The 23,574-nt window shown below is 32.2% G+C and overlaps 5 protein-coding genes and 1 long non-coding RNA gene across 8 annotated transcripts in view; 1 reads left to right on the top strand and 5 right to left on the bottom strand.

Moving 5' to 3' along the window:
* LOC124453233 (transcription elongation factor SPT5-like) overlaps window positions 1-913 on the bottom strand; it is a 33,517-nt gene extending 32,604 nt beyond the window's left edge. Inside the window, exon 1 of the mRNA XM_047004005.1 lies at window positions 901-913. The gene's annotated coding sequence lies outside the window, so the exon portion shown is untranslated. The remainder of the gene's footprint in view (window positions 1-900) is intronic.
* Window positions 914-940: 27 nt separating this feature from the next.
* LOC124453234 (PH and SEC7 domain-containing protein 1-like) lies at window positions 941-12,130 on the bottom strand. Of its 3 annotated transcripts, XM_047004009.1 has the most exons (20): window positions 11,778-12,129; window positions 10,558-10,624; window positions 10,060-10,113; window positions 8,229-8,486; window positions 7,208-7,859; window positions 5,912-5,992; window positions 5,485-5,597; window positions 4,966-5,024; window positions 4,779-4,871; window positions 4,624-4,667; window positions 4,497-4,554; window positions 4,318-4,362; window positions 4,155-4,236; window positions 3,848-3,918; window positions 3,366-3,511; window positions 3,111-3,203; window positions 2,729-2,780; window positions 2,621-2,650; window positions 2,282-2,398; window positions 941-2,071 (listed from the first exon to the last, which is right to left on the bottom strand). In XM_047004009.1, the coding sequence occupies exons 1-20, from the start codon at window positions 11,916-11,918 to the stop codon at window positions 1,832-1,834; spliced, it is 2,496 nt and encodes an 831-aa protein (XP_046859965.1). In that variant the 5' UTR covers window positions 11,919-12,129; the 3' UTR covers window positions 941-1,831. The 3 variants fall into 3 exon arrangements, with proteins under 3 accessions (XP_046859965.1, XP_046859966.1, XP_046859967.1); XM_047004010.1 differs by lacking the exon at window positions 10,060-10,113 and having other exon boundaries at window positions 11,778-12,130; XM_047004011.1 differs by lacking the exons at window positions 10,060-10,113; window positions 10,558-10,624; window positions 11,778-12,129 and adding an exon at window positions 9,565-9,646.
* On the top strand, window positions 8,936-10,167 carry LOC124453242. Its single transcript, XR_006951026.1, has 2 exons — window positions 8,936-9,489; window positions 9,644-10,167. It is a non-coding gene; the product is annotated as an uncharacterized LOC124453242 (long non-coding RNA).
* A 348-nt stretch (window positions 12,131-12,478) lies between the features above and the next one.
* LOC124453241 (ankyrin repeat domain-containing protein 40-like) lies at window positions 12,479-14,265 on the bottom strand. Its single transcript, XM_047004018.1, is given in 3 exon segments — window positions 12,479-12,962; window positions 12,965-13,248; window positions 13,562-14,265. Coding segments are annotated over 3 exon segments (816 nt in total). The 5' UTR covers window positions 13,866-14,265; the 3' UTR covers window positions 12,479-12,734.
* Window positions 14,266-14,594: 329 nt separating this feature from the next.
* LOC124453322 (zinc finger CCHC domain-containing protein 24-like) lies at window positions 14,595-20,206 on the bottom strand. The gene is made up of 3 exons (XM_047004121.1): window positions 20,004-20,206; window positions 15,823-16,089; window positions 14,595-15,742 (listed from the first exon to the last, which is right to left on the bottom strand). Exons 1-3 carry the CDS (start codon window positions 20,061-20,063, stop codon window positions 15,461-15,463), a joined length of 609 nt encoding a protein of 202 aa, XP_046860077.1. The 5' UTR covers window positions 20,064-20,206; the 3' UTR covers window positions 14,595-15,460.
* A 2,329-nt stretch (window positions 20,207-22,535) lies between these two features.
* Window positions 22,536-23,500, bottom strand: LOC124453053 (nedd8-conjugating enzyme UbcE2M-like). Its single transcript, XM_047003751.1, has 2 exons — window positions 23,102-23,500; window positions 22,536-23,070 (listed from the first exon to the last, which is right to left on the bottom strand). The coding sequence occupies exons 1-2, from the start codon at window positions 23,498-23,500 to the stop codon at window positions 22,882-22,884; spliced, it is 588 nt and encodes a 195-aa protein (XP_046859707.1). The 3' UTR covers window positions 22,536-22,881.
* Window positions 23,501-23,574: the final 74 nt, after the last annotated feature.

Below are 23,574 nucleotides of genomic sequence, written 5' to 3'. Positions count from 1 at the left end.
AGAAGAATGCACAATATTAAAATTTAAAAGACAGGAATTATTTTTATAGCTTCGTTGGCATTTCAACAATGAAACATCTTAGTACTGTTCATGGAGTTGTTTAATCTTTTCTTGTCTTTTATAAAAGGCGTGGGCAATGTTATTAAAAGCTGTCCACGACTTCTGAGAAACGAAATTTTGGGAAGTGTTTAAAGTGCCTGTTTTGTAATATTAGAACTATATTGAAGATAAACCTGTTGTTTTTGTTAACAATAAACAGGAACATCGTAATTTCTAACAGTTTGTCATAGTTTGCAGTCGTTAATGTGTAAAGACAAGGCCATGAAAAAATTACCCCATAAGAACAATGGCAAGAGCAAAAATGATGGGTTGCATTAGAAGCAAGAATTTTTCCACTACTGGAACATGGCTACTGCATATGCTACAGTTTTGTTGATTCCTTATGCATACTATCATTGTTTTATGAAGCGAAGTACATTATGTGAATTGAATTTTTATGTATTGTCGTCTCTATGACATAAGTATAAGGAGATCTGGCACATCAATAATGTGACATAGGTAAAGGAGATCAAATATATTGATTTCTTATGTATCATCCTTACTGTGACTTGAGTATAAGGAGATGAAGAAATGGCACATTCATTATGACATGGCATAAATACTTAATTGTGACTCCAAATGCTTTATTACATTGATGTAATTAGGAAGAGTTTTAAGGTCAATATGACTTCCGCTTAATTCCATGACTTTCCCAAAGTAACGATTTGACAGTTTGCATGGGAAGACCATTGTTGTTGTAGTTATATCAGAGCAGCCTATTTTTTTATCAAAATGATTTTACTAACTGAATTTATCGTACAATGACGTATTTATGATAACTACGATAAGTTAGTCTCCAACTTGTTACCACTGCACCCCCAATAAAAACACAAGATATATGTATTATGCAAGTAACGTATATACTGTATATGTATTGCATCTGGTAGAGTGTATCGTTGTTTTTTTTATTAAAACTAATCTCTTTCTTGAAAAATAGAAATTGTTACAAAAATACTTAAACCACAATCTTCTGACTCTTGATAACAAAAGAAGAAACATGAACACTGAAATCAAAATAGATTTTGAAATTCCCTAAAATATAGGAAGCAATTATCCATCCTAAGATGGTTATCATTTTTACATAACTGACCCTTAAAACTACCAAGGTTTGCGTATTTTTTTTTTCTGACAACCCACTCACAACGAAGATGACGTCATTTCCAAAAACTTTCTTCTTTTAAAAGAAATAAATACTCTTTATATTTTATCAAAAATTCACATAAAAATGGAATAAATATTTCTATTTTGTACACTTCATACTACCAATAAAACAAAAAGTAATCTAGATATTACTTTGTTTTTAACGCTCATAGTTAACGTTCTATGAGACAGATCGTTACTTTGATTTCATTCATCATTGCAGGCAATGGGAACACATCGTTTTTTAACATACCTTTGCTAAAAAATAGATTCTCTGTCATAATTAACCCCTCGGTTATGACCGATCAACCAATCAACTATGGCTCGTTAGTTAATTGGGTAGAAGTTGAGGGTTGAACTAAAGTTCAGAGATTTGATAAGGAATCGCACCATATAACCCCGTTTCTCTGACGGCACAGTAAAAACTGCAATTTTATTATAATGCCTTTTAGCGATGTTTTGCATTTGAAAACTCTCACCAAGATGTTGTCTTGTGCATTTTCTTTGAAAGGTAGGATTCTGTGAGTGAGCTTATTTGAAGCACAGAACGACAAATGACAATGCTATTCAACAATATTGTCAACAAACCATACTATCCGGGATGAATAGCCATGAAATAACTCTCTCGGTGGCTCATTTTTCTCGTTTCGCTCCCTTCAGGAGATTCTACTATATTGTCCAAAGAATTAAATCTACGCAAGTTTTCGTTTAGAAAACCATTTTTCTTCCCAAACGTTTCGGGATTACTGGATTTTCTTGTGACCTTCCTTGGAGCCTGTGCTTGTAATTTTGAACTCTTTAAAATATTCGCATACGAACGATAACGCTTGTACTAAAAAGGAATGAAAATCAAGATGATTTTGATTTTGTTGAAAACACGACAACACCCACGAAGATTAATTTTAGTCAAATCCAAGTTTTATTAGATGTTTTAAACAAAGACTAAATTACAAATGCACTATCGTGGTCAACAACGTAAAAACTAACTACTAACATGTCTAGGTAGTGTGCTTTATATCTACAGTAATTAATGCTTATGTACCTCATAGTCGTAGAAATCTCTTTTTTCTTGCCATTCAATTATGTCACGATGTCTAACATCAACGCCTTTAGGTTCATTGTTTAAATGATCAATTAGAGTGTCTGCCATGTCTTTTGACTACAAGATGAAGTAACATAGATGTAATTTGAAAAAACTTTGACTATGAAAATACTTTTGACTAAATATTTTGACATAATACATAGATCTTGTGTTTTAAATATTTTTAACGACTCGGGAAAACTCTAGAAGTCTGCAAACATGCAATAGAAAACTCGTTGAAATAGCTACTTATATGCAAAACTTATTTTTGTTCACTAATATCGAAAAATGATTTCTTACCTTTGCCTCGTGGTTGGACAACTGTTCCGCCTAAACAGGACATTTATATTAAAAAATGATGAATACTCAATTGCTAGAACAATTCAAAATTCTTTGTAATATACGCACCAAAGTTAGCTGAGTTTTTGAAAAAGGTAAAACAGGTTTCTGAAACCGCTTGCTATAAAATGAATATTGATGTATTTAGCAAATGTTATCACGAACATTTCTTCAAAAAAGTACTATTTCATATATTGCCATGAGGTCACTTGAAGTTAACGCAACTGGGAGTAAAGTTGATTTAGTTTCTTATGTTTTAGCGATTAAAATGTTTCACAAGTCTTTCTGTCCATTTGATAGTATTTATATTTGTAAAACAAACATAGAAAACAAATGAAAACACAAATTTAAGTGTGATTTTGTAGAACAAAAGCAAATGAACCAACTTCCGGCTTCAATCTTCCTACTAGTACCAGTTTCTTATACATAGTAGTGATTACGTCATACATACTGTGACCCGACAGCTGCCGGAAGTGGTGGTGAGGAAAATGTGGCAGCAACTAGATTCAGGCATTCGACCCATGCAAACATATCAGCTTTGTCTCTGAAAGACAAATGAAAGTCAAAAACATTTATTAAAATACTACTCATTGAGAAAAATACACACACTTAAACAAGACATTAAGATGTATAACATCATTGTCACACTTTCAAATACTCAAAACATGCCCCGTAACACCTGGCTCGTATAATATTGAGTAGCTACCTGGCTTGAAATAGCAGTACTTTCCAGTCAGCGGTGATGAACCGAAGTACAAACGACTTCTTCTTATAATCGAACGCAGGACTTGCAAACGCGTGATGAGCGCCCACAGCAAAACGAGTATCGTTAAAACTACGCGATTCATCAGGCTAATAAATAAATAAATATTTAAAGATTGAGTTCATTCATACATTATTCGACAACTGGTTGAATGAACTTCTTAACAAGTTCTAACATTGCTTTTGACATCGTATCCCTTTTCTTTCTCGTAATACAATTGTCATATGAACATTTTTCATGTTCATGTACATGTTCAAAAGCTTTTATTAATGAAAATAGACCACTGACTTATGATACAATTAAAACTTCCGTCAGCTTAACCACTACCCATGTAGCTTAAGTTCGCCACTCATTTACAATGCAGACTGGGTTTATCTCAGACAGCGAAGCCTTACATAATACCTATTGCATTAACATCAATGTACCTTGTGTAAATACATCACCATTCCACGTAAAGTCGCCACAAATGGTTGCCAGTTTCGTTTCCATGCCGACGCTAAATACGAACACAAATACTTCATCACAAGTACGTAAGCCTTGTGCGGTCGATACGGTCAAAATTATAATTTTTATTTTATTGATTAATTTAAAGTTATTATGAGTAAACTGATACTGTATATAGAGAGGCCTTTCCTACATTTACATCTAAAAATCCTCTAACTTCTTATTCCAGAATATTTCTGATCTTTAGCTAAAACCTCGCATGATCTATGTTTCCAAAAAGAAGCTTACCTTTCTTGCCACCACTGTCTACGACTAATTTTCTATACAATAGACCTTGCCGGTAAATTACATCTTCCTCGTCTGATTGGAACTAAGTAGTCAAAAACAACCATGAGTATATGACCATACAGTATATTGTAGCTATTTGTAAAGAGTGATATGATGAGCTTACCCCGGTCAGTGCTGAATTGCCTGAAAATTTTCCTCCATTTGAGTCCTGATATTAAAAATAAAACTGATAAAATACGAAGGGATATTTTGATTGATCTTAACAAGGATTATATAGATTGTCCTATCAATTTATGGCTTTCCTAGAAATGAGAAGAAAAATAATTGTGATCGAAAATTTACTTTTACTTCTTTTCCGTTGGATTTGTGGCTTTCCATTGTATGATTTGGTATATCTTCCCTGCACAAGATTCAATCATTGCAATGATAAGAGAGATAATTTGCACGTGAAAATTGTTTATGTATTTACCTGTGAAATTCCAAAGGATGTGACTTGATCGAGGTGTACAGAGACTAAAAATACATTATGTTAACGTTTGTAATGATGAAGCAAGATCGGAGGACGAGAACAGTCTTTATAAACAAAGTCATTTCATAAGTAAAATTTATGTTGACGTATATTACCTTGAGTAAGTTAGCAGGATAATCATTGCCATCGCACATTCCAGAAAGATTTTTAACAAAATCCACCTGTTTCATACGTCGATTTATAGTTTGCTTAGAGAGAAAAATAAAAAAACACACCCATGTTTGATTTGATTAAAGTTTTCAAAAGCTTGATAAAGGAACGTTGATATAAAATGGTAGATACCTGACCATGTAAGTCAGTGTTTAGTAACATAATGGCACAAACTAAAGCGTGAACGGCATCTAATAAAAAACAAAGAAAATTGTAGTTGCTGAATTTTGCCTTTATATAAAATTATGACACAAATATGTAACATTAACAGTTAAATTAACAATACAACCATATGATGGTTTATTAATTACCTAATATAGAACTATATGATGGTTTATTAATTACCTATAGAACCATATGATGGTTTATTAATTACTTATAGAACCATATGATGGTTCAATAATTACCTATAGAACCATATAATGGTTCAATAATTACCTATAGAACCATATGATGGTTCAATAATTACCTATAGAACCATATGATCAATAATTACCTATAGAACCATATGATGGTTCAATAATTACCTATAGAACCATATGATGGTTCAATAATTACCTATAGAACCATATGATGGTTCAATAATTACCTATAGAACCATATGATGGTTCAATAATTACCTATAGAACCATATGATGGTTCAATAATTACCTATAGAACCATATGATGGTTTATTGCACTCGTGGTAGCACGTTGAAAATGCAACCAAAATTCGTTCTCGTTCTTGCGTTTCACCAAACAGATTAAGCCGATCAAGCAACAATCTAAAATGAAAAACATTGTTTATGTTTGCAGAAAAATAAATACTACCGAACTGGTGGGTGTTCGGGGAATGATGCGTATAGGCCTGCTCCAAAGGGGCTGCATGTTGAAGATAAGAGATCAAAGTAAAGTTTAAACAAAAAACATGATGAAAATAAATTCTATGTTAAAAGTTAAACAATGGAAGTCACAGCTTTCTCCTTAGCAATGATGAAGGTCTTTGGAAAGCGAAAGAAATTACGTAATTCTTCTGGGCTGTAGGGAAAGAGATATTGGATATTAAAACACAGAGAAGAAAATAAACTGAAATAAAAACCTCAATGCCTCAACGATGTCCTTGTTGTTAAAGTCAAAATTCTTCATGTATAATAATGCGACGTTTTTCGTAAATTCATCACTAAAATAACAAAAAATCGTGGATACATGAATGTTTGTTTGTCATTAAATGGAAACTATAGCTATAGATAGTCGTCCTAGATGGATACCTCTAAGGGGCATTTTAAATTACATATTACAAGTAGCACGTCGACAATTGATGAAAAGTTTGAAATGAATAATTTTAGTTAGTAGTCATTAATCTCTTAACATTTCTTACAATTTCTTAATAACGCAACGTTACTTAATGAAATTAATTTGCAGACGGTCAAATTTTAACAATATCAAACTTTATGTGTTTAAAGCTTGAGTGGAAATTCCTACAGTTAGATTGGTTTCAGAATGCTCCATTATAATTTTTTAAATGCCAAAAGTGTTAGGAATTTACGATAGACTTTTCAATGATTTGTCGTTATAAAATTGATAAAGCATGCAACAAAACAATGTATTAATTCATTAAGTATTCATTATTAATCTGTGTTCCGAATCCATGCATTTTCAATGTCAACTCAAACCTTTACATTTGATGGTGGGGCATGTTTTAAAATAAAACCTTGTAATGATCCCTAATCGATACACGCACAGAAAATTAGTTTGAACGTGAAATACATTCGTAAACAAAACAGTTACTTTTTAAAATACTACAGTTTTACAAAAGATTTACTTTATTTACTTTAGTTTTACTTTATTCCTTTATGGTAAGTGTTTATTTGATGTTACCAAGCAACAATATATATATAAATTCAATATACTTCCTGTACTTGCAAAGCTAATGATAAGCAAACGAAAGATAGAGTACATACTATATGCAAAACACAAAACCACGCGGAAATAATTTACTATGGCTGTTTTAAAAAGCACTTAAATATAAAGTGCTCTTTTAAATGAAATTTTATATTCTTCGACTGACAAGTAATAACAGCCTGTATTTATCGAAGACGTCAATAAAACTCTTCAATACAGCGTTCCATATGCCCGTTGATAAATTTTGTAAGCAAGTGTCAAATAATAACTTTTAAAAACAGGCAAAATTTTCGCTCTCTAACAATTGAGGATAACATAACTACAACTATAAGAAAAGTAAAACAAGTATTCATCGAACAAAAAAAGTCTCGAATGTTCTTAATTTATGCGAACAAACACAGCCTTAATACCTAAAAATATTCAACAAAATTATTTTAGTGTTACAAAACAAAACAAAAGCGATCCTTTTATAATTATTGAAGCCACGACTTACTTTTTAAACAACATTGGGGCGATTTCATTTCGATCAAAGCCGTCAAACTCATAAAGTTTCCTCGCAAGTTCTTGAGCGTTTAAATCAGTATTGTTCATCTGTTGTCCATCATCTATCTTATCATTATTTCTTAGGTCAACGTCTTCATTCTCGTCAATTGAGTTATATTGAAATTTTCGAAAGGAGTAAGGGCTTCTTGTTAATGATGTTATCGGTGAATCTTCTCCAAACAATTTCGAATTCTGATTCAATGAACTCGGCAATGAGCTTTTACTACTACTAGTCAAACTTTGATGATCAGCCCTACGTATGTGGGATGTCATTTCATAAGCAGACCACTCGTTACGCAATCCATCCCCAGTACTGGAACATCTTTCCCAAGCTTGATTCTGTGCGGATCTTTTGCCTTGTTTTACATGATGTACATCGATCTCCGGTAAGCTGGCACTATACGAAGATCCTATTGGTGCTAATGTATTTTGCTCTGACGTCGTTCGTTTTATGTCAAGTTTGCGTGAGGCAAAACGAACATTTGTCCGTTTTGCGTTTTCTATCGTGCGGGGTGGACCAGGATGTGCAGGAAATGACGTCAAAACTTTACTAAAACTGCCACTGCGCTCACTTGACCGACGTCGAAATATCCCATCCGTACCTATATAAGGTACAGCAGTGTGAGATATCTGAACTTACTGAGCAGTCTATTGATTCTACAGGAATGATCAGTCATAATTTTTATACTGTGCATTGCAGTGCCCTTAGCAGAAGTTTATTGTGAAAACTCAAGTCCATATTTACTCCAGTCTAGCTAGGGTCTTCATTTTCAGTAATCTAATGTTGAAACTTGAGTTTTCGCATTCTTCAGTCTTCATTACAAATGGTATTATGTTTACCAACTATGAAACTCAGTATAGTTCCTTCATCACAAGTGATCTGATGAAGAAACACAAGTTTTTGATTATTCCAGACCAACGTCCTCATCTTTAAATGTTGCTTTCTTTATCCTTGCGATTTAAATCTTTACCTTTTTCAATTCCAGTGAGTGAGTCTGCCTCTCCAACCACCCTGGGTCTACCCTTGGTCATTCTTCCAGTTGTGTTGTTTTCCTTGACCACAGTGCTTTCTTGATTGGGATTTAAAAATTTTGATCTCGAATTTCTGGTGGGTAGAGACGCTGTCCGACGAAAGTTGCTGATGTTTCGATGTTGAAAACTTGCCTTTTTAGGGTCTTCGACCGAGTAACGTCTTAAATGAGGCCTGGCACGAGCGGCCGCTGCAGGATCTACGAGAAACAAAGGATTTCCAGATCAACATCCGAGATTTACATTTATAATTATGCATCAATAGTCCTTCGACATTAAAAGTTAAAGTACTTTGTTGGAAACAACTGAAAAGTAAAACATTTTGCAATTATATACCAGTCAGTATATGAAATATAAAGTAAAAAATAAAGACAACACATAAATTAGAGAATAAGATAACACACTTCCGTTAGAGCACAGCTGGAGTTTAAAATTCAGACGTCAAATGTACAAAATAGCGAAATACGTGTACATAGAAGATAACAAGACTATCCACAATGATAAATGATAAAATATTTAACGACAATAATAATCATAGTTTGTAAAACTAGCAGGTAAACTTTGATAATTATCATCAATAATAAAATTTATTGATATTTATATCGCTCAATTTGTAAATTGTTTAACCACGTTTCAATAAAATCATAGGGCCTCGTTTCCTTCCGTGAATGCTAAGACAGTCATGTTCATACTAAAACCTAGCGTACAAAAATTTTGCAATAAAATGAACTACGAACTCCTGTATACAAACAAATACACGAAATTTGTGTAATATGAAACTTTAAAGCTCTGTCTAAAGCATGAGTCACGTTTAATTTACGCCTGAAGAATGTTTCAAGTTCATTGAAAACAGCAAATTCTACGGTTTACTAGTTTGAATTTCTTTACTGTTATACGTTGAAGAATAAACACACAAGAAAACGTCTATTGGAAATGAAATGATGAACTGTGAGCGGTGGCAATTCTGATATCGATAAAAAATACAATCACGTTTTGTTACAAATATCATTATATATAATAATTTACACAGTATACGGAATATAATGATTGAATCCACTGAATATATGTATATAGTTAAAAACGTGTATTCGTTAGGTCACCTGCTCATTTAAAGAAAAATTAAATCACTTAAGTAAAACAAGCAGACGGTATAGCAGAGTCTAGACATGATGATTCACGACAAGTTTATAAAATTTAATACAGGTATGATGAATTAAAGGAATAATGTGAAATATACACTATCTTTAGCAAGTCGACGGTCAATAACTAAAAGCAAACCTTATTAAAGTTTCGATTGACAAGCAAAGCCATTCACAAATACAAAGAAATGATCACTAAATACTTCGAAATATTTCAGGAAACTACAAGAGATTGCCAATACACCTTCCAGGCTTCCAAGTCAATTTGGAAAGCGGAAAAGCTGTCGGAAATACGTCGATAATTGTTCAAATTATAAAAGTAAAGAAAACAAAGCAAAATCGACAAATCAATAAAAATCCATGATACAAAAAAAATCCTTGCGCCATAACAGTGTATTCAATAAGTCAATAAGTCACGAGGATTACTTTAACGTGTCAATACAAATAGTTAATACGTCATCAACACCACCATTAACTCGTCTTGAATTAGTACTTTTTACAAATCCAGAAATCAAGGAATTGGTAAGATTTGAAGATGCTGATATGTTGTCAAAATGAACGAGGCAACCCAGAAATCATGCTGAAACCAACTAATATACAGCATAAATGTTATTTTATCAAATGATTTCAATACCTCTTCTTAATCTTAATTTCACAAGATCTGGTGATTTTCTTATTGTTTCCACAACTGTAAAGTACAATTTGAATGAACATTAATTAAAACAATCTACTTCAACCAAAACGATAAGTGAGTCAGAGCTCTTTTGCAGAGGTTGTATGCAATGTATCCACTTCAATTTTTCATATAGTTTAGTAAGTTTACAATCTCACATATTCTTATTTATTCAGAGTAAGAAGAGTCAGTAAGTCGCTGGTTGCCAGCTTTTCATAAATGTCCCGAGAGCCCATGCAGTTATACATAGGATTGCATGAAAATATTAAAAAAGTATCACAACTGGTTTCAAAGAACATGTTAAATTACAAAGCTCAAATAACATGCTTATCAATATAATGAAAAGTAAAAGGTTTTCTTTAATGACGGTCAAAAGGCATGAATGTAGAATTTCTTGACTTGAGAAAAGTTTGTAATGTTTTACCAAAGTGAAAATGTTCCCAAAATTCCATTTCTCACCTTGCTTAGCAGGCATAACACTGACACACTCATCATTAACTTCAACTAAAACATCACCAACATGAATCTGCATTTAAAGACAAAATTTCTGTTAGTTGTATGTGGTTGCTTTCATTGTTATTTGGTTTTAAAAACCTGACTATGTATATGATTTGGCAACAAAAAATTGAAAATAAATTAAAAGTCAGGCAAAATCATGGAGACCAAACATTAAAATTCAGTTATTTGAATGAGAGAAGATATATTTTAACAGATATTGAATTTTTTTGCTTTACAAAGTGACACTGTCAATAAATATGTTGACATTTCTACTTTTCAGTATTAAAGTCCTTAAAAAATTAGCAAATGTTTCATCTTATCGTTTAAAGAATAACAAAGCATACAGTATGTTTCAACAATTTTAACTAGTTAAGAAACAATAGTGACACAGACATTGATGCTTGTGCAACATTAATGCCTTTTAAAACCGTGTTTTATTTTATCAAATGAACGTGACCTTAAATGGTAGTAGAAATTAAAATGATAATTAATATGTAAACACAATCACATACTGATGTAAACTTTCTATCATATCAAAGAATCATAAAATATTTCACCTACTTATTGAAGTATGAATATAAGATTGTTAAATAAAATCGATTTCTGACACGAAAAACAATCGATTTATAAATTTATTGATGTCAGTCATATTCAGTCCAATATTTCTTAAAATTGTAAACATATTGTACTCAAGTTTGTATGAAAGTTTTCCAAAGAAAACCGTCGCAATTAAATGACCTCTTTCTTTTCCAAAGACAGAACACGCGATATATGGTCAACTCTTTTCTTATAAACAATATTTCATATTCTAATTACAACAGATTGTATGTTAAAACCACAAAGATTTGTAGTTAAATACGACAAAAGGCCGGTTGTTGACAGATGCTTTGTAACATAATAAGAATATAAAACATCCTCATTTTAAAATTATAAAAGTCAGTGAAAACAGAAGTCGTTATGAGAAAGCAAACTTTATATATTTTATCACAATTTTCAAGTTAAGCACTTTTCATTAAGCAAAACATCTTCGAAACAAATGGAAATCATAACTATTTAAAAAGTTTGTTCAAAGCAGTAGCTAAATTTAAAAAGTTTGTTCAAAGCAGTAGCTAAATTTAAATTAGAGCTTTAAGAAAAATATGTATAATACAAAAAGTTAAAAAAATATAATGGATAAATACCTCTCCGCTTAGTTGGGCTGAACCATTAAGAACTAAAGCACAGACCATTGGTGGTAAATCCGTATCAACTCCACCGATAACGCTAAATCCAAAACTTCCACCAACGTTGCGTTCAATTTCGACAATTTTTGAATTGGACATTGCAAAAACATCGTTGACAAATCACACCATACTCTGATACAATAGCAAGCATAAAATCAAAGTTCTTATCTTGAAATTTTAATCGAAACAAGCCTTCTTAAATTTTAGATTTGAAGTCAAATCTCTTGCCATGAAAGTTGGCAGTTGAATAATTATGACTTCGGAAATATGTCGGGCTATCTTCGGCTAGTTGCACAATAAAACAGACAAGGGCGAACATTCCCTTCTCAATCGAGAACAATTGTTAAAGTGCTAGAATTCTCCAATTAAGGTGATTTTTTGGGCAGATTACAGGAAGTTCTTAGTTATTCAAATAAAAGTCAATATAGAACGAACTCGATTAAGTTCAACTCTTTCTCCTGAGTCCTGATTTAAAATTAATCTTTTGAAATTTAACAAACAACGTTGCTTGGCAAGATTGTTGCCCTGGCCTGTGTGGTGCGGAACAATAAGTGTAGAGCTGATTATCCATCTCAAGAAGACGTCACAAAGTGCACAGTCACAAAATTCACGCGCCTTCTGACTTAATTGAATTATTCATTAATTTGAAAAGCAAAAACATCGACCGTTTAATGTAATTGTTTAAAATATTTGTTTGAATTGTCAACTACTATTGCTCAATAACAATTCAATTCAAATTATCTATATAGCTGTTATGCTTCTTTCCATTCAAAGATAGGGTTCTCAAACTTCAAGTGTTGTATACAATTACAATACACATCACACACAAAACTATAAGAAAATATTTTTACTGAATACTTGGCACAAAAATTTTAATCAAACATGTCAATTGGCTGCTGCCAACAGAAAACTTTGTTATTTATCAACAACAACTTCTATCTCTTGATACTGAATAAGTCTGTTAACATCACGATCATTTCGAATAATAGTGTTTGGTAACTTTCTGATCTTTTGTAACTTTTGTCTATCAATTTGAAACTCTGAGAGGCATGTTGCTACTAACGTCTCAAACTTTAAACAAGAATGCGCTATTTCAATTTCAATAAAATCTTTTTCGTTGCTATTGGCAAGTCTACATTTTAGAACCAGAGTGTCTTCTTCAGCTTTAGAAGATAGAGGTATTGGCTTGTTCGCAATTGATGTTTTAAAACAACTAGCAGTTTGATTTTCATAATTACTTCCAATCTTTTGATCCATAGTTTGTTCAAGGAACTAGAGCTGTTGGAGAGACCAAGTCTTTTGGCAAATGCTTCAGCACTTTCGGAATATGGAAATTCAGGATTGCGCAAGTAATTGGGAACAAACTTTGATTTCGATGTAGCATCATCTACTTTGTGACTCACAGCTTCAAACACCCCCAACTTTTGATCTGTAAATATTACTATGAAAATAAATGTTGCAAATGTGGACAGCAGGGAAAACAAGAAACTATCTAACTTTAAAAACATAAAAACACCATCATTGACAGCCTATACTATAGTTTTGTAAATTAAATGGAAATTTCAAGTCGTTAAGACCCTTAAAAGTTCTGCAGGAAGACAAGATAGTAGGTTAATAAAATGAAATAGAAGTTAAGTTGAAACAGTGAGATAGCAACTGTATAATACACATTGTGTATCAATATGTGTTGATGAGATGGTGATATTGCATATGCTGAGGTATCTATTAAAACTTAGCTGTACCTTTATCAAAATTATCATTCTCTGTATTTTGTATGTCCTTTAATAAAAGTTCCTTGACTTCTCTACTTGTAGAAACATTTGCTGGCATCTCACCATTGTACGATGCTATGGAAGAGCTTGCTCCACAATCCAACAAGAAAGAAACAATATCAACATGGTTCCTTTTAGCAGCCCAGTGCAATGCTGTCCAACCATTGACCAAGTTTTGAGAATTCAAGTTGGCACCAGCTCCTATCAACATTTTAAGTTTCTGTAGGTCACCAAGACAAGCCACTTCACGTAAAGACTCTTCTAAATTATGCATTCCAATATTTAAGAAAAAATCCACAAATGATGATGAGTTGACTATATTTAGATGTCTTAAACGACTATAAAACTTTGTAATGAAACGAAGTTTATTTGTGCAAACTGGGAACATGGAATAGTGTTTCCACTAGAGTAACGACAATATTCCTAAATGAAAAACGTGTAATGTCAAAATGCATAAATTATAATTATAACGTTTATAGTTATAATTTATGATAATTTGTTATTATGAACTGCATATTCTTATTGTAAAACAAACACCTTGATCCGACCTACGTTGAAGTCAACATAGACGTCATTTCTTTTGCTGTTGTACATTGTATTAATAAATCTCTATGATGCTTCCAGTGTGAAATAAAGAACAAAAACTATACTATTAGAAGAAAACACGTACGGATACCGTAATCTAATAAACGCCGGGGGCGTTTAATAAATTCCAGAGCAAAATTTAGTCTAAAAAATACTGTTTCTGAACACAATTGATTACTCACTATGATTTATGATATCAGAATGTTCATGTGTGGGGCAGCGTCTTTGAGACAAAGGTCGTTCTTTTGATAATCCCACACTTCAAAGGGAGGCCTTTATTAGATACGAGATTTGATAGGAGGCGTTTATTGGAGCATTTACGGTACCACTATTCTCGTAGTGACATTGGGCTGTTATCATAACACAGGTATGTTTACTTAATTAACCAACAACATTACAGTAACACATTTTTTCAAAATTTTGCTAAAAAAATTATTTTATTTCTTTTAAATTTAAGTTTTCCAATGTATAAAAATATTCATTATATCCTTGTTCAAAACCTTCTTCGCATAGTGCATGTAAAATATTTATTTCAGTTTGAAGATTCAAAAAATTTAAACTAGTAAGTTTTAAAACTATTCACTTGTCAAAAAATTCGCTCTCATATGGCGATAGTATTCCCTCAAATTGACAAACACAGAACTATTTCAATCACTATAAAAAATTTACAATCTTTAAATTATACCAAATTCCTAGATGAACTATGACTTTTACGTGATGCATTCTCAAAAATTTATCTTCTAAAAACGTAAATCTACAAATTGACTCATAAAAATATATCTCCTTCAGTTTCTTCCATTACGATTTCGTCACTTAGAAAGTAAATGCAAGTTGAGGGCCTGGGGAAGACAGCAATGCTTCATATATAACCTGTCATGAGCAATAAATTCGATTTTTTTATGATATGGAAATTGTGATTGGGTGAATTGCAAAACTATTTACCAAACTATGCGTTTTTGTGCAGGATTTTTTACGAGAAGCTACATTGCTATTTTCAAACAGGCTCTGAACGTGTCGAATTAAAATAATAAAAATTATCATGCAATTTCTATGTTTTATTGTAAAGTTTATGCATGTGTTAAAACTGGTACAAAAAAAATGTTAAAAAGTTGAAATAGTTTAAATAGCCAGTTTAACGCATAAACTCTCAATAAGAAATTGCCTAGTACCTACTGAACTAAATATTAAAGTACCTACTGAACTATATATTAAATTAGATTTCAAAATTTATTATAATCATAGTATGAAATGGCGAAGCCAGATATGGGAGACACCGTGACACTTTTAACTTTGAGCACGACGACAATAATAACCCAACGATTTGCATTTCTCACAAAGATGCTGGGGGTGCTCCTTTGCCTGGTCAGATACGTCGAGGCCATCCGGTTTGTCAAGTGGTCGTTGCTTATGAGGGTACACGTTGATGTGGCATTTGACACACATCTGTCCCATGTTAGCCCAACTATTGCCGCTCATCCACTTGCGCTTGCAACTTGGGCATTTGTATTCGCCAAAGCATCGTTTTTTCCCTTGATAAGGTGTAAGTCCTTCGCCTTTTGGCCTTGCCTACATCGCCAAACAAATAAAACAATTGCTCTAGGACAACTCCGATTTTGAATTTTACAGTTTACCTAAACTGTTGTTACCTGAGGACAATCTTTGATATAATGTCCTTTACAAAAGCAAAGATGACATAGATATCCATCAGGTGGTCGTCTTGTCTTCTTATTTAATGAGTCAGGTGACAATGGTGCCTCATCAATATAACCCAAAGAGTAAGGATCGACCTTTTTCCAAGGATCATTTTGATTTTTCAGTAGAGGTTGAAAATCTGTGAGATGTTGCAGGAACTCTGATGAGAATGCATCAAAAATGTCTTTGCTTGAATACTTTTCGTATAAGTCTTGGAGTTGCTGTATTGAAAGAAATTTTTGCTACATGTTATTTTAGAAATAGTGATGACAAATTTCATGACCCTGGCCTTCGATTCTCAAATATGTGATGTTTTTCTGGAGAAGGTTAAATATAAATACGTATTTATGCGTATAAAGTTTCCATAATGAGCTTTTATTACGAGATTTGACTGGTATGTCAGCCAGTGATGACATTAATCGATTGTTTTAAATCACTAGAAAGCAAATTGCTCTAGGCCAAAAGACCAAGGTCAACTTCTATAATCTGATACATCTACATGTTTGGCTTTAATAAAGGCAATATTATGGACATTCCACAAACCATCTTAAACTGTCGGTATTTTAAATGTTAAAAAATATGAGATTAAAAACCACTGAAATTCCTTACTATTGTTCATTTTCTTTGTAAATGAGAGTTTAAATTATAGTTGTTTGAAAAGGACACTTCACAATTTTTTATGATTTGAATTTAAGAATAACTGATTTATGTCGTTATGTGTTGTTCTGGTGAACGAACAATGTTTTAACCATGGTGGATATCTTTTTATGTTTAATTTATAATCGACGTGCACTTTTTTAAAAACTGCAAAATGGCAAAATGAAATGTTAAAAATAGTAAGCGACAATCTTACCTACGTCAAACAAGAGGATTAAATAATACCCACTTGAATAAAGACGATAACTCGAGTTCATACAGCAATGAAACAAATATTAAGTGAACTTACGTAATACAATTTATTTCAAGCTTCGCTAATATAAAGAGATAAAGATTTTACATTTTTTTACTTAAGCATTGTTACATTGACGTAACATTTAAAAACCAAACAGTAAAAGTGTGACTTTATTATAAATCATGTACATTATAATATATTACACCTCTGTCATGAAACGTATCTCATATTTCAAATGGTATAAACAACAAATTACATTGAAATAACTGTATTCTTTTGTAGCGAAAGAAATATATTATTCACTAAATATTTAATTTATTGTACTTGCAGAAATGATAAAATTGCATACAAGATGCTATGTACAACCATTGATCCTTGTATACATATATTAAACATCTGTAGACGATACTTAACACTAGCAAGACAAACACTTTTAAAGTCTGTTAAAAAAAAAGTATTAGATGAGGACAATTATTTGTGTATGTTGTAAAAACTCCGGTAGCAGGAAATGGTTCTATTCCCCCCATGCATTGTAAATGCTAGAGAAGTTAGAAAAATAAACATTGATATGGCAAACAAACAAGTGTAAATGCCACCTGGGTTATCCGTCGTTTTTAATAAAATAGTCAACTAAAAGCATTAAATACAAACATTTGAAATAATTCATCCCATATGTCACCATTTTTTTTGAATAATAACTCGGGAGGTTACCAGTAATCTTTCGTTAGCAAGTGGACCAATTACTTAATTCAATATCACAGTATGGTGTGTGTCTTCCTTCGTTTTATTGGTGAAATAAAAAAAGAGAAATTCTTTATGAAGTAGCGACACCCTACAACAAACTCGAGGCAAAATATTGTACAGTGGCATCTCGTATTATTGTTACAATTTCACTGACAAAATGAGCCATATCGCTACATGTTTTACTTTGTGTAAAGATTAGTGAATGAGATCTAGCTACAACGCACATCATTAAGCCTTATAAAATAGAAAATAACTCAGTTGAAGTTAGTGGATGGATGGCTCCTTTACAAACATTTGCTAAATTATAGTAAATAGCAAAAAAAAACGGTTTCATGCAAAAATTTCATCATAAAATTTCCATTTCATAACACAACAAAAACATTTTGCCCCTTTTAAAAAGTTAGGATTTTATCATTAGCTATATTGTTATTATAAGTTCGTTTCAATTTCAGCAAATGTTTAAAAAATAGTTCATTTTCTTTTTCTTTTGAAATTCATTCGCTCATTTGAAGCAGGTATTCATGGTGACAAAATAATCGACATTATAAAAACAAAAGGAATATGGCATGATAATCAATCAAACTTCTTTATTATAATAAAACATATGTTTTTATAAGACATTACATAGTCTGCATTGTGTTTCAAAATTTACATGCATTTGTTGACATGATAATCGACGTAAATGTACATTACATAATTAAACAGCATCTACTTATTTGATTTGCGCAATATATGCAAAAATATCCCTCTTTTATAAAAGGTATTTGCACGAATTAGGAAGAGAAAATCTTGTAATCTTTAAGAGAGATGCGCACAGACAGGATGTGAAGCTTTTTAGCTGAGTGGGCTAAATATTTTCATTGAAAACAATAGATAGACGTATCGATTATTGATACAAAACAGAACAAGATAATCTTCAATGATTACACCGTCAAGTGCAGCATATTTTATTTTCGTTTTACAAATGATCTACCGCCCAAATAATTTGACCGCTTCTCTTTTTCATATTGTGTTCATGGTCAAAAATTTCTCAGAAAAAATTGCAGTTTAACTTAATGCAATACTTTTTCACCTTTTTTTCCTATTCGTAAACAGAATATAACATGGAATAAAGTGATCAAACCTGATGTCTGGTTGATATGAAATCAAAGTATAAACTCTGTCTTTCATAGTTGAAAATTTTAGGAAGTTAAAAGATATGGTTACAATAAAATTCCAAGAAAAGAAAGCATCACTAATAATTGATGTATTGTATTTTTTTGAGGTAGGATGACAAATCTTGGTGTTTAGATATTATGCTTGAATTTCTTAGAAAAAATCATTGAAATAATAGTTTTCAAACTGTTCGCTTTGTTTTCACGAGAATGTTTAACTTTATGGTTTTCTCATTTCGTCGTTTTGCACATTTCATAAATTGATTTATACTTTATTTGCATAATTCTATGGTTATTTTCCATACGATTCTCAAAAATAATGTTCGTGTCAAGCATCAAGTATTCAATTAAGGAAATACTTCAGCAAACAGCATGAATTGAGCAGATTAAAAATTTGCAATAGGTTATTTATGTGACCGGCATGAAAGAAAACAACAACTTTATGCTGCATAGTTTGCACCAAGAGAATATCTGATTGAAAAATTAACGTAAATTGTTCAATGTAAAAAATTGTTATCATTGAAGAAGGCAACAATAAAAAGCTGTCTAGAATGCAATAAAGTGAAGATGGACGCAGACGTTGGTATGCCAAAAGATCCAACTGTGTTTAATGACTCAAACCGTAACATACTGGTCAACACACAAGTCAACATTGCATGATGGTGATCTCTGTCATGGTAAAATACGTTTACACGAAACAACTTCTAATTGTTTTGAGAAAAACCCATTGATTGTTTATTTCGGAATTAAACTGATAAAACCGGTTTGACTCAATTTATCCGAATAACTTGTGCCATCTTAATTTAAATTATGTTATAAGCATATTGGGGACACCTGGAAGAAGTTCAAGGTGATAAATTATTCACGATACACAAAAATGGTATTTCAAAGAAATACAACGTTAAACTATAACATATTAATGCATAGAAATTGCTAACTCAGTATATATCGATCACTGAAACGTTCTGATTCACGAGACATAATACAGATGCTTTGGGGAAACGGACATTAATTCATAGTTTTAACAAAGTTTTGGCATTCGCTAATAATAAGCCAGCTATCATCTGTTTCTTAGTTCCTGTTATGCTAACATGATTTTTATGGACGATATTTACTCGCGTACAACGCTCAATATTGTATCTTTAGAAATAAAAATAACGACATGAACTAAATACAAATAAACTATCCATAAACATTTCATTACATGTATAAAGGTATCACGTGTAATACAGGGCAGTATGCCTTAACAATGTTATGTATTCTCACTATTGTGATTAATCAGTACGTGCAATCTTAATATTATCATTAATATCAATGTTGTGTAAAACTACGTCAACCTACATACCTCTTCTTTGGCCAGCGATTTGTAGTTGATATAATTCGATATCAGCTCCGTCTTTAACATTTCGTGCAACAGGAAAGATGTTTGTAGGTACCTATGTAATTACAATATTTTGCGTCCAGTTCTAACGCGCGCACAAGTCCGTCTGGAATCTGGATGACTGCGTGAGCCATCTCATTTTATAGATAAGGCCAATTCGGGCCAATTATGAGGTCATTGACATTTACAATTTCCTCTTAACATCCGCTGAGACTTATTTATCGACATTTTCTCGCGGGGTCTTCGTATTTGTCCGTAGCTTGCTGCGTAGAAGCAGAGAATCGTGAGCTATAACAACAGAGTTTTTCACTAGAACAATCTGCGTTTCTATTAAACAACTCAATTGTCTATTGTCTCTTAACCAGCATTATGATATGACTTGTTTAAAGCGATAGTTTACCCTTGGAACTAACAAAACTACCCATGTTAAACTTAAAGACAGTTTAATCTCATGTGAGAGAAGAAAAGCGATAAAATAGCAATAACTTACTTCAGGTTATCAGTTTACTTCGTGTCATTTCAATTAATAGGAGATCATTTTATGAAAGAGATTGCCACGACCCAAGTCGATTTAAAAAACCTTCAAACAATAAAATTGTTAATATAAAAAGATGTGTATTCCTGAAATTATTACTTTTAAAATGTTGTCTCGTGCTTGTTCAATTACCACAAAGACAATTTTTCCAACACACACACAATTAATTACTCGGGTATAAAGATTTGAAGTGACGGCCTACAGCTAATATTTTAATGAAGGTGTTGCGTTTCTGTAATTTTTTTAGCAAATGAGACAAGCGGGGTTAAAGCCATCAAAAGTCTTGAATCTCAGCATGCATGTTAACTGGATTTCGATGTTTTTGCTTCTAATAGGTTAATCTTCGATTCATCTGAGTCTGTTTGTATGATCAACTTACCTTCGTCTTGTTCATTAAATTTTGATAACAATAATTCAAGTTTGCTAACGATTCGTGAGATTGTGGAGGGTGGTGTGTATGTTGACAAAACAATTTTTGTCAGTGAATGGCAGCGAAAGAAAATAATAATGGAATTCTTGCTGAGTTTTTTAGATACACAACACTATTGAACTGCACACGTATGTATCAGTTGACAAACCTGATTTTCTGACAAGATCAAAAGCAAACACCCCGGGGATAGTTTCTAAAAAAAAGGATACACATCGTTCATAATAGAAATATATCTAAATGATTATCTGCTCTGGCAAAAAAAATCTAAATCATGACAAAAATTTTACACATATGTGACTAAATTGAATTGTGTATAAATAAAAAAAAAAATTATATGTCGAGAAAGATTTGTCAAAATTGCTGAAAAATGTCACAAAAAGAAAACATAAAATGACTTGAAATGCTGTTTTTATACATGGTTTCCAAAATACGTCGGTCAATCAAGAAAGACTACTGTAAAATATAGCTACAAGGTAATTGGAATTCAACACTTGATGGTACAGCTTCTCGAAGACAAAACATTCCATAACGTCTTTTTTTTTCTCACTTGCACCGTGCTTTGTAACACCAGCTAACCACTTTGGAAAAAACAGAATATTTAACAGCAGACAGTTCATTCTGTTCATACGATTATCAAACTTTTGAAACGATTGTTTATAGACATGTGTGTTTAATATTATCATCATTCTTAAATTTAGTTATTGATGAAAGAAATGTAATAGAAATTTCTCCGAACCCTTGTAATTATAGTCGTTACAATGGTCGCTAATGACGTTGCATTGTCAACAGTAGACGGGAAATAGAAGGATAGATATCGCGCAAATTATCCCAGACTATTCACAAACGTGTCACATGTAGCAAATAAATTTCCAATTTAAAAGGCGACGTTTGAGAAATATGGTGTGGGTGACCATGTTTTTCACATTATACCCCCCGCAGTAATTTGTCATAAGGAATTAACACGTGATTGATTGAAACACAAAGTTCAAGGTGAACAGACGTTGGTGTTTATTAAGTCAAGAGAGGTTGGCATTTGTTTTCTTCAAAGCATTGCAATTTGCATACGTAATACGCATGTGGTTATTAACGCGATAGTTGTACAGCCAACTTCAATGGTAGTAAATATTCATATACAATATGTACTAACAATCAATATCTACAGCCAGTAATTAACTAATAGTGATGGATACGAGCGGCTTCACTACTAATTTAATGCTGATTTTAATTAACGGTATTTAAAAGTAGACTTTACTACATCTTCATACAAATTACACATAAGCACATGATTATGTAACACATGTGTTATGAAAGTCTGGGACAGACTTGAGCTCACTGAAACTAAGCATCTGATATGATTAAATACACTAACAGGAGTTTAGTATGCAGTCATGCTCTCTATTACTCCTGGGTCTTTTAGCTTTTTGCTACTATTCTTTACAGAAATCATGCCAAAAATCTACCTTCTTCACTTTTAACATCAAAAGTTTGCACATTTTCAAATTTTGAAAAAAATTAATTAATACATAAAAAATACAAAATAAAACCCAAAATTTTAATTCAACTTTCTATAATAGAAAAGATTCCCGTGACAACAACACATGAAGACACTACAACACACCCTACCCTCCCTTTTACTAATAGATTATGAAGTAAGCACTCACGGGAGAGCCACCTTAAGCAGAAAAACTTGTCAAAGATAGTGCAATCATTTGCATTCATGATTCTTTCTAAAGCAATGTTTCAAATGAGGTAAATAGAACAGGAGATTCTTTACCAACCAGTAAAATATATTGAGTCTTCATCATTTGAAATCTGTTCGCTCAAGAATATGGAAACAATGGCAAGAAATGAAATTTGTAATAGGATCACAATAAATATCAATCTGCATGACTATTTAGAGTAGAATTTAAATTATTTTTTTCAGTGTCCAATGAACAAGCAATTTTGTCTTTAAGAAGAAGTCCAGGATTTCTCCTAAATTTCACTCCCTCAATCTCCATTCCTTCGAGATCGTCGTACAAGTTCGGAAAATGTTCGAGTACAATTAACATCCGGTTTATATTCGTCTAGTCGTTCTTCGTTTGGCATGATTGAAACCTCTTCGATGTCACAAAATAACGGATTTAAAGCATCATCTAGGGAAGGATTTTTTACAAGGAATAGCATACCTTGAACAACATCTTCCAAATCATTTGCATGCCAATCATCCGACAGCAAATTTAAACAAACAACGCCGCTGTCGTAGCCATCACCAATGTTTGGGTGAAGTATTTGACTTGTGAATCTCACTGATGGAGAATGTATTGGATAGTTATCGACAAATTCCACTTCAAAAGTGAAAATGCCATCTTTGTAGAGGCCATCTTTTATGTTTAGTTCAACTTCAAACTTCGTCAGTTCGTCATCAAAGGATAAAATTTTCGCTTCACCATTTGAGAAGCTATGAATTGTCCTTTGTAATTTATTAAAGTCTCTCATTTTAGAACGGTTTGACATGCTTTTTTGTCCAGCAGCTACAAGAAAGTCTGATCAATTTCATTACTTGCGGCTGGAGAAATAAAGGGTCTTTT

The sequence above is a fragment of the Xenia sp. Carnegie-2017 genome, unplaced genomic scaffold (assembly GCF_021976095.1).
Source record: "Xenia sp. Carnegie-2017 unplaced genomic scaffold, XeniaSp_v1 HiC_scaffold_25, whole genome shotgun sequence".
NCBI classification, from domain to species: domain Eukaryota; kingdom Metazoa; phylum Cnidaria; class Anthozoa; order Malacalcyonacea; family Xeniidae; genus Xenia; species Xenia sp. Carnegie-2017.
The sequence above is the reverse complement of the archived record's forward strand: the minus strand, read 5'-3'. Positions and strand labels throughout refer to the sequence as shown.

Coding starts and splice junctions, on each gene's coding strand:
- LOC124453322 (XM_047004121.1), bottom strand. CDS start 20,063: ATGTTAAAGACGGAGCTGATATCGAATTATATCAACTACAAATCGCTG. Junction 16,090..20,003: donor AATCGCTGGCCAAAGAAGAG/GTATGTAGGTTG, acceptor CTTTCAATACAG/CAACTCCAAGACTTATACGA. Junction 15,743..15,822: donor ATATCAAAGATTGTCCTCAG/GTAACAACAGTT, acceptor TTGGCGATGTAG/GCAAGGCCAAAAGGCGAAGG.
- LOC124453234 (XM_047004009.1), bottom strand. CDS start 11,918: ATGTCCAATTCAAAAATTGTCGAAATTGAACGCAACGTTGGTGGAAGT. Junction 4,555..4,623: donor CATCCTTTGGAATTTCACAG/GTAAATACATAA, acceptor AATCTTGTGCAG/GGAAGATATACCAAATCATA. Junction 4,363..4,496: donor CCAACGGAAAAGAAGTAAAA/GTAAATTTTCGA, acceptor TTTTAATATCAG/GACTCAAATGGAGGAAAATT.
- LOC124453053 (XM_047003751.1), bottom strand. CDS start 23,500: ATGTCAAACCGTTCTAAAATGAGAGACTTTAATAAATTACAAAGGACA. Junction 23,071..23,101: donor TATTTTGTGACATCGAAGAG/GTTTCAATCATG, acceptor AAGAACGACTAG/ACGAATATAAACCGGATGTT.